Source organism: Thalassophryne amazonica, chromosome 13 (assembly GCF_902500255.1).
Source record: "Thalassophryne amazonica chromosome 13, fThaAma1.1, whole genome shotgun sequence".
Lineage (NCBI taxonomy): Eukaryota > Metazoa > Chordata > Actinopteri > Batrachoidiformes > Batrachoididae > Thalassophryne > Thalassophryne amazonica.
Genome location: NC_047115.1, coordinates 13,455,372 through 13,469,001, shown reverse-complemented (window position 1 = coordinate 13,469,001; position 13,630 = coordinate 13,455,372). Strand labels below are relative to the sequence as shown.

Sequence of the window (13,630 nt, the reverse complement as noted above, 5' to 3'; positions counted from 1 at the left end):
AATACCCACTCAAGTCAGAATCCTAAGTTGAAAACTCGGCCAAGATGCATATAGACTGAGTGTGTCAATTTGATCAACAGCGGTGCACACACTAAGCAGGAAGCAAAATTCTCTTTTTGTTAATTTTTATATTCCATTGTGTTTACTGGCAGGTGTTATGCCTTAAATTGATCTGATGGGCACTGATCTGAGTTGCGGATCTTGGTGTTTGCTGCTGTCAGTATGGCAGTGGGTCACAAACTCTTCACAATCCCCCTCCCAAGATGGCAGATGAAAATATCGCAGAAATGAGCTAGATGTCCCATTAGTGTTTTCCAGAGGGGATGTACTGGAATGCATGTAGGAAATACAGACTCGGAATTTTCGACTTCCAACTTGCAATGAAGCACAGCATTAGTGTGACACACCCACATGATCTTAACGAAGGGAACGCCCCTTTCTGAAGGGACAGAAGGTGTGGCCAAGTTAGTGCAGCATCTTTTCATTGAAACCAACCAGATGCCATTTACAGACAGAACAAGTCATTTCATTCCATGTGTTCCTGAATATGTGTGTAATAGGACTTCTTTAAATACTTATGTGTGTCGTTAGTGTTAAAAAAATATGAACATTATGTGGAGAAGTTTGAGTCATATGACACACCTGTAAGAGTTCCACATCTATCCAAGTCTGACTAAACCTTGTCAGTCATTTTGGTGGCTTCACTTATTCTGACAGAGACAGCAGCTTCTTGTTGTGTCTCAGTGACAGATGACGGGTTTATAACAGGATTTGGGGAGCTGTAGCCCCCGAAGTGCTTCAGCCTGAACAAACAGAGTGGAGCCAGACCAGAAGAACTTAAGGTGGATCTCATTGTCTCCTCTCTCCTTCTGTGTAGGTTGTCCTGCCGAAGGAAGCAGTGAAAAGTGCACAAACCCGTTCAGCGTCTTTCAGGGCTGCATGCGTCAGCTGAGTCTGGACAACCGGCCCGTGGACCTGACCAGGGTGCAGCAGAGGCTGCTGGGAAACTACAGCCACCTACACATTGACATGTGCGGCATCCTTGACAGGTCAGATCTAAAACCACAAAGCTGACTGAAGAGAACATTTGCTCTGACACGGTGTCACCGACCAAACGGTCCCCCCTAAAAATCGGTCCACCCTGCCTTCACTGCACATGCGTCATTAGCCGCAGTTCACTGATTATCACCTCGTTTCTGCTTCAAACTGCACTCCAGTCATCATCTGTCTCAGCGACAGATATCTGAAGCTTTTGGACAACAATCATTTCCACATAAATTCTGCATTATTTCATCATAAAAGACGTAGGAAGCGATCAGAGCGCCACAGCTACATGAGCTGCTCGCTGATGCGTTCACAGCGCATTGGTTATTTCAAAGTGTCACAGAGTAACACCTCGTTTATGCTTTAAACTGACTTTATAATGATTTAAGGGGTTTTACTTTGTCATCTGATGGTTAATAATCCCATTAATCCCATTAATTTGATTGATTTGGGTGTACAGAGTCTGTCTCAGATGAGCTGCTAAGCTCTGAAATGACTTATGCGCAGTGGAGGCAGGGCGGACCAATTTTTAGGGGCGGAACGTTTGGTCTGCAACACCAGAGGGTCTTTTAAGATCTTTACATCTTTAAGACTTGTTTGGAATATTTGTAGCATTTTTTTTTTTAAACAAGCAGATTAATAAATGGAATAGTTTTGTCTGTGTTGAATGTTTGGTCTGCAAAGTAAAGGTCAAACAAGGTTGGCATCCATTTAATTCTATGACATATGTTACCTTGTAATGTTATAACTAAGCTTAACAGATGGTGCAAATTATTCCATTTGAAAACCGGATTAGCTCAACCAATAATGTGCATCACCTTTGAACAAAATTGGTGCATTTTTAGTAACTTTTGACTCCTGCACAAAACTGATGTTGACCTTTGTTGTTGTTTTTACCACATAACTCCATAACATTCTGTCACAGATAGTCCAAACTGCAATTTTAGGGATTAATTATGATCATACGAATAATGTGGTATAATTTTCAATATGATTGGAACATTTTTAAATGTTGACTCCTGTATAAGCCCTTATTGGTCTCTACCGGGTTATGACTGCCACCCTGGGATGGCCACCATACCTTATTGTGTAGGCCATGGTATACTGAGGCTGGATTGTAAGTGTTGTTCCATTTCCTTACCAATTCAGACAGAAGTGACTTCATGGCAAAAGCTGATATCTTCATAGGAAGATGAACTTTGCAGTCTTCAGAGTCCTGGCTTTTCCAGTGTTATGAGACCAGGATACTGCTGGATGTCAGACACAAGCAACATTTACAACATCCCATAAATGCATCTTGATATGGTGTATGGTGTTGCAGGAGTTAGCACTCACATCACCAAGTTCTTGGGTTCAAATCCCCCCAAAAACCCTTTTCCTTTCTGGATTTCATTCATACCTTTTGTATAGCTGTGTACTCTAATCAGTAGTCACGAGGGGCTGGAGCCTATCCCAGCAGCCATAGGGTGTGAGACATGGTCACATATAGATGGACAAACACAGTCAAACCTGCACACACACACCTATGATCAATTTAGAGTCACCAATCCACCTAACCTACATGTCTGTGGAAGTGGGAGGAAGCCAGAGCAGCCGCGAGGAATCCACACAAACACGGGGCGAACATGCAAACTCCACACAGAAAGGCCACAGGATCGAAATCGATCCCACAACCTTCTTCCTGTGAGGCAGCAGTGCTTACCACTAAGGCACCGTGCCACCAACAAATGCACAAATGGTCCAGACTGGTTCCACTGTTTTTTACCAATAACAGAGCAGCAGAGATGTTAAAACCAAACCTTTTCCTGTGAAAACTGAAAACGCAGCTTCTTTATGAAGAATACACACTGCTTTCCATCTGTGCAGTTACAAATCACTGACCTTATTTTCCTCCTCCAGTTGAGTTCCATTCACCGTAACCTTGATCCATGTTGGTTCTTAATCAGCCCTTCCTTTTCCGTTATCGATCTCTTAGCCTTAAGTGCCCTCTCTGGATGTCCCCCACCTGCCCCGGTCCTACACACTGCTCAATAAAGTGCACAGCTTAACTCACCAGTAAGGAGGTCGTTGCTAAGCTGGAGGAAACAATCCGCTTTCCCTGACAGTGCATCATGACCTCAGGCTTGATAAAGTGTCACCTTCTTAGCAACACAATAACAAAACATTTCTGTCAATGTTTTCAGGATATGAGCTTCACATACTGAAAGCTCCTAAGCTGAAATGTAGTTTTGTTTCTTGAAAAATGTGCTTTCATGTATTACCAGTATCACTCGTGTGTGGAGTGTTGGAGAGATTTTTAGAATTTGGCCTGAGCAATCAACACAGTCACAAGATTAATTTTCTGTTTCTGTTGATTGTTCCCAAGTTGCCATTCCACTCACACCCACTAATTTATTTGTAGAGAGGTCACAATATAAGTCCATGCATCTAATAATGGTTTAATGCTTTGCTCATTGTTTAGCAGCAAAATAAATTCACTCGTTTCACTGGATATTTCTTATAGATGATGGATGATGGCAGTGCGCGAGTGCAGCACCTCCTCGCTCTCCAAGTTAGTATCGTTTTGTGTGTGTTTGGTTTTTGTTACTGATCGATCCATATCAGTCAACGCAACATTATAGTTGGCAGGAACTGATAAATGTTGGAGTTGCCCACTGGATCATGATCCCGGAAAAGGGGTGCAGACGGCGTCGAAAGAGGAAGCAGAAGCAGGGCTGTAGGTTGGGACTACAAGCTAGACTACGTTAAAGGCCCCTTCACACACAGTGCGAAGTTTGGACGAAGTGCGAACGAAGTGTGCATGAAGCAGGAATCGTGTGCAAATGGTGTAAAATTGTCCCTGCCTCAAACGCCTCGTATACCTGTTGTGACAACTATTTGTGCACACCATTGGCTGAAAGACAGAGAGAGACCAAATTCCAGGTGACACACGAACATCTAACACCACTCGCTTGGCACTTAGAAAATGTGTGTCCATTCACACTCTTTGCATGACAACAGTCTGCGGACAATCACTGTCGTGCTGGCAGTGAAATTTGTCTAAGTTACCCACGAGTGTGGCTTTATTTTATTTATTCCACATCAGTGGTGCAATGTGGTGCACCTCGCACTATGTTCCTGCTCGAAAGACATTGTCGCGTGCACATACCCTCACACTGGGATTGCACACGCCTGCCCATCGGTGCAATGTTTCGTGGCGAGCTAATTCGAACCCTTTTGCACTGTTTCGCCATATTCGGTCAAATTTCGCACTATGTGTGAAGGGACCTTAAGACTAACACAGACCAATGATCCCCAGTCTCTTTCTCTCAAACGTCAGCTCAATTACTCACAAGATTGACGAGCTGGAGCTACTCCTTGCCGCTAACAACACCATATGCAACAGCAATGCCATGATTTTCATCTATCCCACTTGCCGCCGTTGCACCGACTGGTGGGATGTTACATAGACAGGACAGATCCGGTGACACCGGTAAGAGCAGAGGAGTGTGTATCTGAATAACAACTGGTGTACACAAAGAGCCGTGTGAGAGACAGCCGTCAGTGTTATGTAGGTCTTTTTATCTGCCAGGATATAACATCCTGACAGCTGTTTATATCGCTCCTGATGCTAACGTCAGCTCAGTACTGGCTCATCTCCACTAAACCATCAGCAAACAGCAGAAAAAGCACTCTGACGGTGTTCACGTAAATGCAGGCATTTTTAATCAGGCATGCTTGAAGCCACTGCGCCCCAAATTCAGCCAGTATGTGAACTGTCCCACCAGGGGAAAAAATTCTCTTGACCATGTCTATAGTATCTTAAAGCAGGACTGCAGGTCAGTGCCCCTCCCCTGCCTGGGACTTTCAGACCACTTGTCTCTGGTTCTTCTCCCGGCTTACATCCCTCTTAGGAGGACACCAAAACCCTACATTAAAAGTACTACAACATGGCCCGAGGGAGGTCTCTCACAACTCCAAGACTGTTTCTCAAGCACTGAGTGGTCCCTGTTTGAACATCTGGATCTTCAAACTGTTCTTTTCTATATTTACACCTGCATATATATCATAACTTAATAAATGCATCTGGGGCTTCCCCAGTTAAAAGCCATGGATGTGGGTTGAAGTGCACAGGCTCCTCACTGCAGGGGTCAGGACTTTCAGGTCAGGGGACAGAGATCTTTACTCCATTACTAGAGCTCATATGGGGAGAGGGATTAAGGTTGCCAAATTGGCCTATAAAGACAAAATTGAGGACTTAATCCCAGATACTGTCTTAAAACGTATGTGGCTGCAGCATCTCACCAACCATAAAGGCAGTAGAAGGGCAGTAACGACAAGCCCTGCTGGCAGAGGAGCTGAATAACATTTTTGCCCGCTGTGAGACCAAAAGCTCCTCCACTCCACCCCTTCTGCTCACCAACAAACCAACCATCAGCATGAGGTGAGGCAGGTTCTCAAAGTGGTGAATTCTAGGAAAGCTGCTGGCCACAACGGGGCACCTGGGAAGGTACTCAGCGCTTGCTGCAGTGAACTCTCTCCTGTCTTCACCACCATTTTCAGCTCATCCCTCACCCAAGCCTCCATCCCCCCTTCTCTGAAATCAGAAGAAAGCATCTTCAAGCAGCCTAGCAGAATACAGACCTGCGCCCCCCCCAAAACAAAGTGCTTTGACAGACTGGTACTCAAACACATTCAAGCCCCCCCCACCACCATCTTTGGACCACCACCAGTTTGCCTTTAGGCCAAATAGATCCACAGATGACACCATCTCCATCACTCTCCAAACAAACATGAACCACTTGGAACACTGGAACAGCTACATCAAGATGCTCTTTGTGGATTATTCCCCTGCTTTTAACACCATTATTTCAGACATCCTGATCAATAAATTGTTGGCCCTCGGCCTGCCCCCACCAATCTGCAGCTGGATTACAGACTTTCTGACTGACTCTCCACAGTCTGTTTCCTCAACAAATCACTCTCAGCACCGGCACACCTCAGGGCTGTGTGCTGGGCCCCCTCCTCTACTCACTATACACCTCTGACTGTTCACCAACATTTCCATCTAAGTCTGTTATTCAATTTGCAGATGACACTACTGTGGTTGGACTTATTACAGGTGATGATGAGTCTGCCTAGAGGCAAGTTGTCCAGAATCTGTTTGTGTGGTGCTCTGCCAACAACCTCATCCTCAACACTACCAAAACAAAAGAACAGAAACTCCTCCAGACTTGCAAGGAGAACTGGGGACCATGGTCAGAGATGACATCGGATGGTATCCCATGCAGACGTATGACGTGGTGGACCAGGAGGTCTGCAGTCTCCTGGGCCGTTGGGAGCTTCGGGAGGGCCACGAAGTGGGCCGCCTTGGAGAACCGGTCCACTATCGTGAGGATGGTGGTCATACCCTGGGACGGCGGGAGGCCCGTGACGAAGTCCAGGCCGATGTGGGACCAGGGGAGGTGGGGCACAGGTAATGGCTGGAGGAGTCCCAGTGCCTGTTGGTGGTCTGCCTTTCCCCTGGCGCAGGTGGTGCAGGCCTGGACATACTCCCGGACGTCGGCTTCCATAGATGCCCACCAGAAGCGCTGCCCGACCACTGCCATGGTTCTTCGCACCCCTGGGTGACAGGAGAGCTTGGAACCGTGACAGAAGTCCAGGACCGCAGCTCTGGCCTCTGGTGGGACATAGAGTTTGTTCCTCGGGCCGGTCCCCGGGTCTGGGTTCCGTGCCAGGGCCTCCCGGACGGTCTTCTCCACGTCCCAGGTGAGGGCTGCCATGATAGTGGACTCGGGGATGATGGGTTCCGGTGGATCTGACAGTTCGACTTGACCTCCTCTTCATGGACCCGGGACAGGGCGTCAGATCGCTGGTTTTTGGTCCCGGGGTGGTAGGTAATCCGGAAGTCAAAACGCCCGAAGAACAGTGACCAGCGGGCTTGCCTGGGGTTCAGACGCTTCGCAGTCCGGATGTAATCCAGGTTCCGATGGTCCGTGAAAACCGTGAATGGAACCGCAGCTCCCTCCAACAGGTGTTCCTCTCCTCAAGAGCCTCTTTCACCGCTAAGAGTTCCTGATTGCCAACATCGTAGTTCCGCTCTGCCGGGGTCAACCTACGGGAAAAATAGGCACAAGGATGGAGAACCTTATCGGACTCCCCGGTCTGGGACAGCACGGCTCCTATCCCTGAGTCAGAGGCATCCACTTCAACAACAAACTGGCGATTGGGATCGGGCTGCACCAGAACGGGTGCAGACGAGAACCGACATTTCAACTCCCTAAACGCAGCTTTGCACCGATCCGACCAGGTGAAGGGGACTTTAGTGGAGGTCAGGGCCGTCAGGGGGCTAACTACCTGGCTATAGCCCTTAATGAACCTCCTGTAGAAATTTGCGAAGCCGAGGAACTGTTGCAGCTTCCTATGGCTTGTCGGTTGGGGCCAATCCCTCACCGCCGCAACCTTGGCCGGATCGGGTGCGACAGAGTTGGAGGAGATGATGAGCCCCAGGAAGGACAAAGAAGTGCGATGGAACTCGCACTTCTCGCCCTTCACAAACAGCCGGTTCTCCAATAACCACTGCAGGACCTGACGTACATGCTGGACATGGGTCTCAGGATCCGGGGAGAAGATAAGGATGTCGTCCAGGTATACGAAGACGAACCGGTGCAGAAAGTCCCGCAAGACGTCATTAACCAATGCCTGGAACGTCGCGGACACATTGGTGAGGCCGAACGGCATGACCAGGTACTCAAAGTGACCTAACAGGGTGTTAAATGCAGTCTTCCACTCGTCTCCCTTCTGGATCCGAACCAGGTGATACGCATTCCTAAGATCCAATTTGGTGAATATTTGGGCTCCATGCAGGGGCGTGAACACAGAATCTAACAGAGGCAGCGCCTGGGATCAAATCAATGGCACAATCGTACGGATGGTGCGGGGGAAGAGTGAGTGCCAGATCTTTGCTGAAGTCGTCAGCAAGATCATGGTACTCCTCAGGCACCGCTGACAGATTGGGGGGGACTTTATCCTCCTCATTAGCTGTCACACCGGGTGGAACCGAGGATCTTAAACATTCCCAGTGGCAGGTGTCGCTCCACTGCGTAACTACCTCAGATGGCCAATCAATCCGGGGATTGTGCTTTAACAGCCATGGAAATCCCAAAATCACTCGGGAGGTGGACGGTGTTATATAAAACACAATCTCCTCCCTGTGATTTCCAGACACCACCAAAGTCACTGGTTGTGTCTGGTGTGTGATTAATGGGAGAAGGGTGCCATCTAGTGCCCGTACCTTCAATGGGGAAGGTAGAGCCACTAGGGGGAGCCCTACCTCCCTGGCCCATCTGCTGTCCAGCAGATTCCCTTCAGACCCCGTGTCCACCAGTGCTGGAGCGTGAAGGGTAAGATCCCCACAAAGGATCGTCACTGGGATGCATGCTGATTTACGGGCTTTCCCTGCGTGGATGTTATGGCCCACCCTTAACCCAGTCTCTAAGGGCGGGCGTTGAAGTTTTAACCGTTTGGGGCAGTTTCTTTGTATGTGCTCATTAGAGCCACAGAAAAAACACTCCCTGCAAGCCAGCCTCCGTTGTCTGTCATGTGATTTTACTTTGGTCCTGCTCGTGTCCATAGCTTCATCAGCAGGAGGAGCTGTGGCTCCACGGAGCTCTCTGACTGTGGAGCGTGGGGACGGCGGCACCCTTTCGGACCCGGAAGGAAGAGGGACGGCTCGCGCCCGGCCACGCCCTTCGCCCTGCTCCCGACGGTGTTCTTCTAACCAGTTGTCCAACCGTATAACCAGGTCGAGAAGCCCGTCAAAATCCCGCAGCTCATCCTTAGCCAGTCGGTGCTCCTTCAGGACCGGAGACAGTCCGTTTATGATGGCGGCGCGGAGTGCAACGTTATTCCAACTGGACCTCACAGCCGCGATGCGGAAGTCGACTGCATACTTGGCTGCACTCCGACGTCCCTGTCTCATAGACAGCAGCACGGTCGAAGTGGTCTCACCTCTATTGGGATGATCAAATACTTGTTTAAACTCCCTCACAAACCCAGTATATGTCATTAGGAGCCAAGAATTCTGTTCCCAGAGCGCCGTAGCCCAGGCGCGTGCCTCTCCTCGAAGCAAATTAATGACATAAGCCACCCAGCTAGCATCTGACGCATACATGACGGGACGTTGTGCAAAGATGAGCGAACACTGCATTAAAAAATCTGCGCACGTCTCGACACAACCTCCGTACGGTTCCGGTGGGCTTATGTATGCTTCGGGGGGGGGGGGGGGGTGTCGTTGAATCACCACTGGAATGTCTGTACTTTGTGCTCGGTCGGCTGGAGGAGGTGCTGCAGCAGCGCGATTGAGTATGATGTTTTGCTCGGTTACTAAATCCAACCGAGCAGTGAAGGCGGTTAAGATGTGCTGCAGCTCACCTAACACGCCTCCTGCCGACTCCTGTGCACCCTGTGTTTCCATTGGCGGTTCAAGCGATGGTTGACGCCCCTCGGGATCCATGACGCTGGCCGAGAAATCCTGTTGTGAAAGTGTAGGAACACGGACCCACAACAGGGGGCGCAAATGACCGGACAATGGAATAAGCCAAAATATAACAATTTAATGTTGTGAATGTGCACAACAGAGCAACAGACAACACAATTGAGATCAACAGACAAAATAGTCACAGTGATGTGTGGGCAGGCTCGAGGATAGAAGACGCCCATCCAGAAAAGAGCCGGATCCCACACGCCTTCCACTTCCACCGGGCTGAAGCAACCCTGGAGCCACCAAGCGCTGGGTCCCCAGGTGGCCACTGCCTCCGGCTGTCAGATCGGGTACTGCTGGCAGGAAGAACAGACAGGTGATGGTGGGTGTGTGAACACCCAGCAAACAGTTCAGTACAAAGGTGGAAAGCACCTCCACCTCTCAATCACAACGATCCAGAATTACGTGCAGAACCTGTTGGTACACTCAGTAGTCCTTAACCGAGGAGCGGAAGTCGCCAACTCCCCAAACCCCTGACTACTCCTTACTTACAAACAGGATTGTCTGCAAAAACAATGTCACACACCGAAGCAAAATACATTACTACTGTTGTTGATACAGGCTGAGCGGTTTACCTGATCGGTAGACGATTTCTCGAGAGACGAAGACCAAGCAATCATGATATGCACACTCTTAAGGCTATGAAATTGGGCTATTAGTAAAAAAAAGTAGAAAAGGGGGTGTTCACAATAATAGTAGTGTGGTATTCAGTCACTGAGTTCGTGAATCATGAATGCTTGGTCTTGTTGGATTTGTGAGAATCTATTGAATCTACTGGTGCCTTGTTTCCCATGTAACCATAGGAAATATACTCAAACCCTGGATTAATCTTTTTAGTCACATAGCACTACTATTATTCTGAACACTACTGTACATTGTTGTCTTTTACAACCATTAATTATTTTTGTCTTTAAATATTTTCATTTTCCGAGGCCAAATATGACCATTGGGTATTGCAATGACTTTGCGTCCGTCCGTCTGTGCTCAGCATAACTTCAGTCCTATTACTGCCTGAGTCTTCAAATTCACAGGGAACATTCTTAGACAAGTTCAAAGATGGCTAACCTTGACCTATTTCAAGAGGTCAAAAGGTCACATTCTGTTTCCTATTTTTATGTTCATATGGCCCGAGGGTATTTTAGCATTGTGTTATATTAATTTATATGTTTAATGTGCAGTATTACAACACTAATTTAATTTAATCTTCATGTAACCAAATTAGTCTCACTGAGATTGAGACCTCTTTTGCAAGGGAGACCTCGACAATTATAACATTTCCAATTCACCTAACCTGCATGTCTTTAAATGTGGGAGGAAACCCACGGACGGAAACATGGGGAGAACATACAAACTCCACACAGAAAGGCCACAGGTGGGAATCGAACCCATGACCTTCTTGCTGTGAGGCAACAGTGCTAACCACTAAACTACCATGCCACCCCTTTCTGGATTTCCCCTGGGTGTCACCAACACATGCACAAATGGTCCAGACTCATTCCACTGTTCTTTACCAATAAAAGATGCTGCCAATGATTAATGATTAAAGTGTTCCTCAGCTTTTATGTTACATCACTGCAGCACCTCTGTATGCTAGATAATGCTGACAAAACTGTGGTTTCTGTTGCGTATTTCTTCTTTTCTATTTGTAGAAAATGTCAAGTCAAACTTTAATATTTTTTTTTTTCTGTGTGAGCAGCAATACATTGCTCTCAGAACAAAGGTATTGGACCTTTTTCCAGATCATTAGTGTCCACTGGTAAATGAAATTTATACTGTCCACTGAGCACTGTTATTTAAAAATAATGTCAAGTTAAAGAATCCAGTTAAACTTTTCCAACTCCTCACTGTTCAGAAAGTGATGCTTGAATGAGCAGCTAAAGTGAATTTACTGGTGGATTCTGCAGCTGTGAGGGAAAGTCAACAGGTCTCATGCAGGTTGTGCATGTTGGCAGATAAGCTGCAAAGCACCAGAGGATAAAACACATAGGCCTTGATTTAATAAACGTTTGCATGTATGAAAACATCTGCAAATGCCAAAGTCCACCCCCCCCCCCCAAAAAAAATGCTGATATACTAACAGCGCACACTGAGGATATATTCTGTTCAATGCACAAAATAGTGCGTATTGTCCATGTAGGATGTGTGCGGCCCATCGTATGCATTTTGGGGTATGTCCATCCGAGTGCCCAATATTGTGGGTGTTGAACATGAAACATGATTTATCAAGACTAAAAGCAACTTCAGGGGCTGAGACTGCATCTGTAATTTAACACAGTTGAATCCTTGGTGCCAACTTACTATCAGGTTTGACAGTCAAAGCAGGCTGGATGCAAATGCAGGATGCAGGTACACAGCTCAGTGGAGTAAAAGCGTTTACCGAGTTAACAGGCTGGGGTCAGTACACAGAGAGGCTGTCAAGACAGAGGAACAGTAATTTTAAAATAATGTACTAATTCTGAAGATTTGAACATTAACACACAGATCCCCAAAGGGGATTATGGGTAACTAAGCCTCCGCTCATACTGATTGGTTGATTCATTCATTCTATGTAAAAACCAACACGAGTGAATTCAATTTCAATTTCAATTTTATTTATATAGCGCCAAATCATAACAAACAGTTGCCCCAAGGCGCTTTATATTGTAAGGCAAGGCCATACAATAATTACAGAAAAACCTCAACGGTCAAAACGACCCCCTGTGAGCAAGCACGTGGCAACAGTGGGAAGGAAAAACTCCCTTTTAACAGGAAGAAACCTCCAGCAGAACCAGGCTCAGGGAGGGGCAGTCTTCTGCTGGGACTGGTTGGGGCTGAGGGAGAGAACCAGGAAAAAGACATGCTGTGGAGGGGAGCAGAGATCAATCACTAATGATTAAATGCAGAGTGGTGCATACAGAGCAAAAAGAGAAAGAAACACTCAGTGCATCATGGGAACCCCCCAGCAGTCTAAGTCTATAGCAGCATAACTAAGGGATGGTTCAGGGTCACCTGATCCAGCCCTAACTATAAGCTTTAGCAAAAAGGAAAGTTTTAAGCCTAATCTTAAAAGTAGAGAGGGTGTCTGTCTCCCTGATCTGAATTGGGAGCTGGTTCCGCAGGAGAGGAGCCTGAAAGCTGAAGGCTCTGCCTCCCATTCTACTCTTACAAACCCTAGGAACTACAAGTAAGCCTGCAGTCTGAGAGCGAAGCGCTCTGTTGGGGTGATATGGTACTATGAGGTCCCTAAGATAAGATGGGACTTGATTATTCAAAACCTTATAAGTAAGAAGAAGAATTTTAAATTCTATTCTAGAATTAACAGGAAGCCAATGAAGAGAGGCCAATATGGGTGAGATATGCTCTCTCCTTCTAGTCCCCGCTAGTACTCTAGCTGCAGCATTTTGAATCAATGTAATGTGTTGTTGGTGATTACAAATAAATGTGCTTTTGTAAAATATGTCATTTTTTTCATTTGTATAAAAAAAAGGAAAGAAATTTTCAAGATCCCGCTAGACAGCGCCTAAGCGCACGTGTAATGACATCACAACTCTATCCGGTTAGGGAGACAAGGTTTCTTTCAATAACAAGAACTGTCAAAAAACTTTTTCATGTGTTGGAATTGTGTGGCGATAGGAACTGCCTTTTGAATGCTTAAATAATGATGTCAGTAGCACGAAGAAATCAAATAATAGTGAAAACATGTTCGGTGTGGTGTCATAATGCATCAATAAGTCGCTCCGTGAGGTGTCATAACATCAAGCCTGGTTCACATGGCAAGATAATTAGGCCGATATCAGACCCGATCTTCCCCTTCGACAATCTTAAGGACGCCCCGACAATCGTGATGACGCTAAATATAATCTTATCAGATATTCCTGCCATGTGTGGCTTGTAAGAGTGCTCTGATCTGCTCAGGAGGACGTGAGGAGCTAAATGTGACATACAGCCAATCAGAAAGTGAGGTGTCTGACCTGGGAATGTTTGTGTGTGAAATCTGTTTGTGTGTGTTGTTTTTACCGTGTGGCTGACACCACACGCTGTACAACTGTCAGATCTATGATTTGTTTTTATCTCCACGTGTGTGGT

The 13,630-nt window shown here is 46.8% G+C and overlaps 1 protein-coding gene across 1 annotated transcript in view; it reads left to right on the top strand.

Moving 5' to 3' along the window:
- Positions 1–13,630, top strand: part of LOC117523525 (contactin-associated protein-like 4) — a 127,886-nt gene that overhangs the window by 62,696 nt on the left and 51,560 nt on the right. Inside the window, exon 10 of the mRNA XM_034185080.1 lies at positions 878–1,049. Coding sequence (XP_034040971.1) covers positions 878–1,049 — 172 coding nt within the window. The remainder of the gene's footprint in view (positions 1–877; positions 1,050–13,630) is intronic.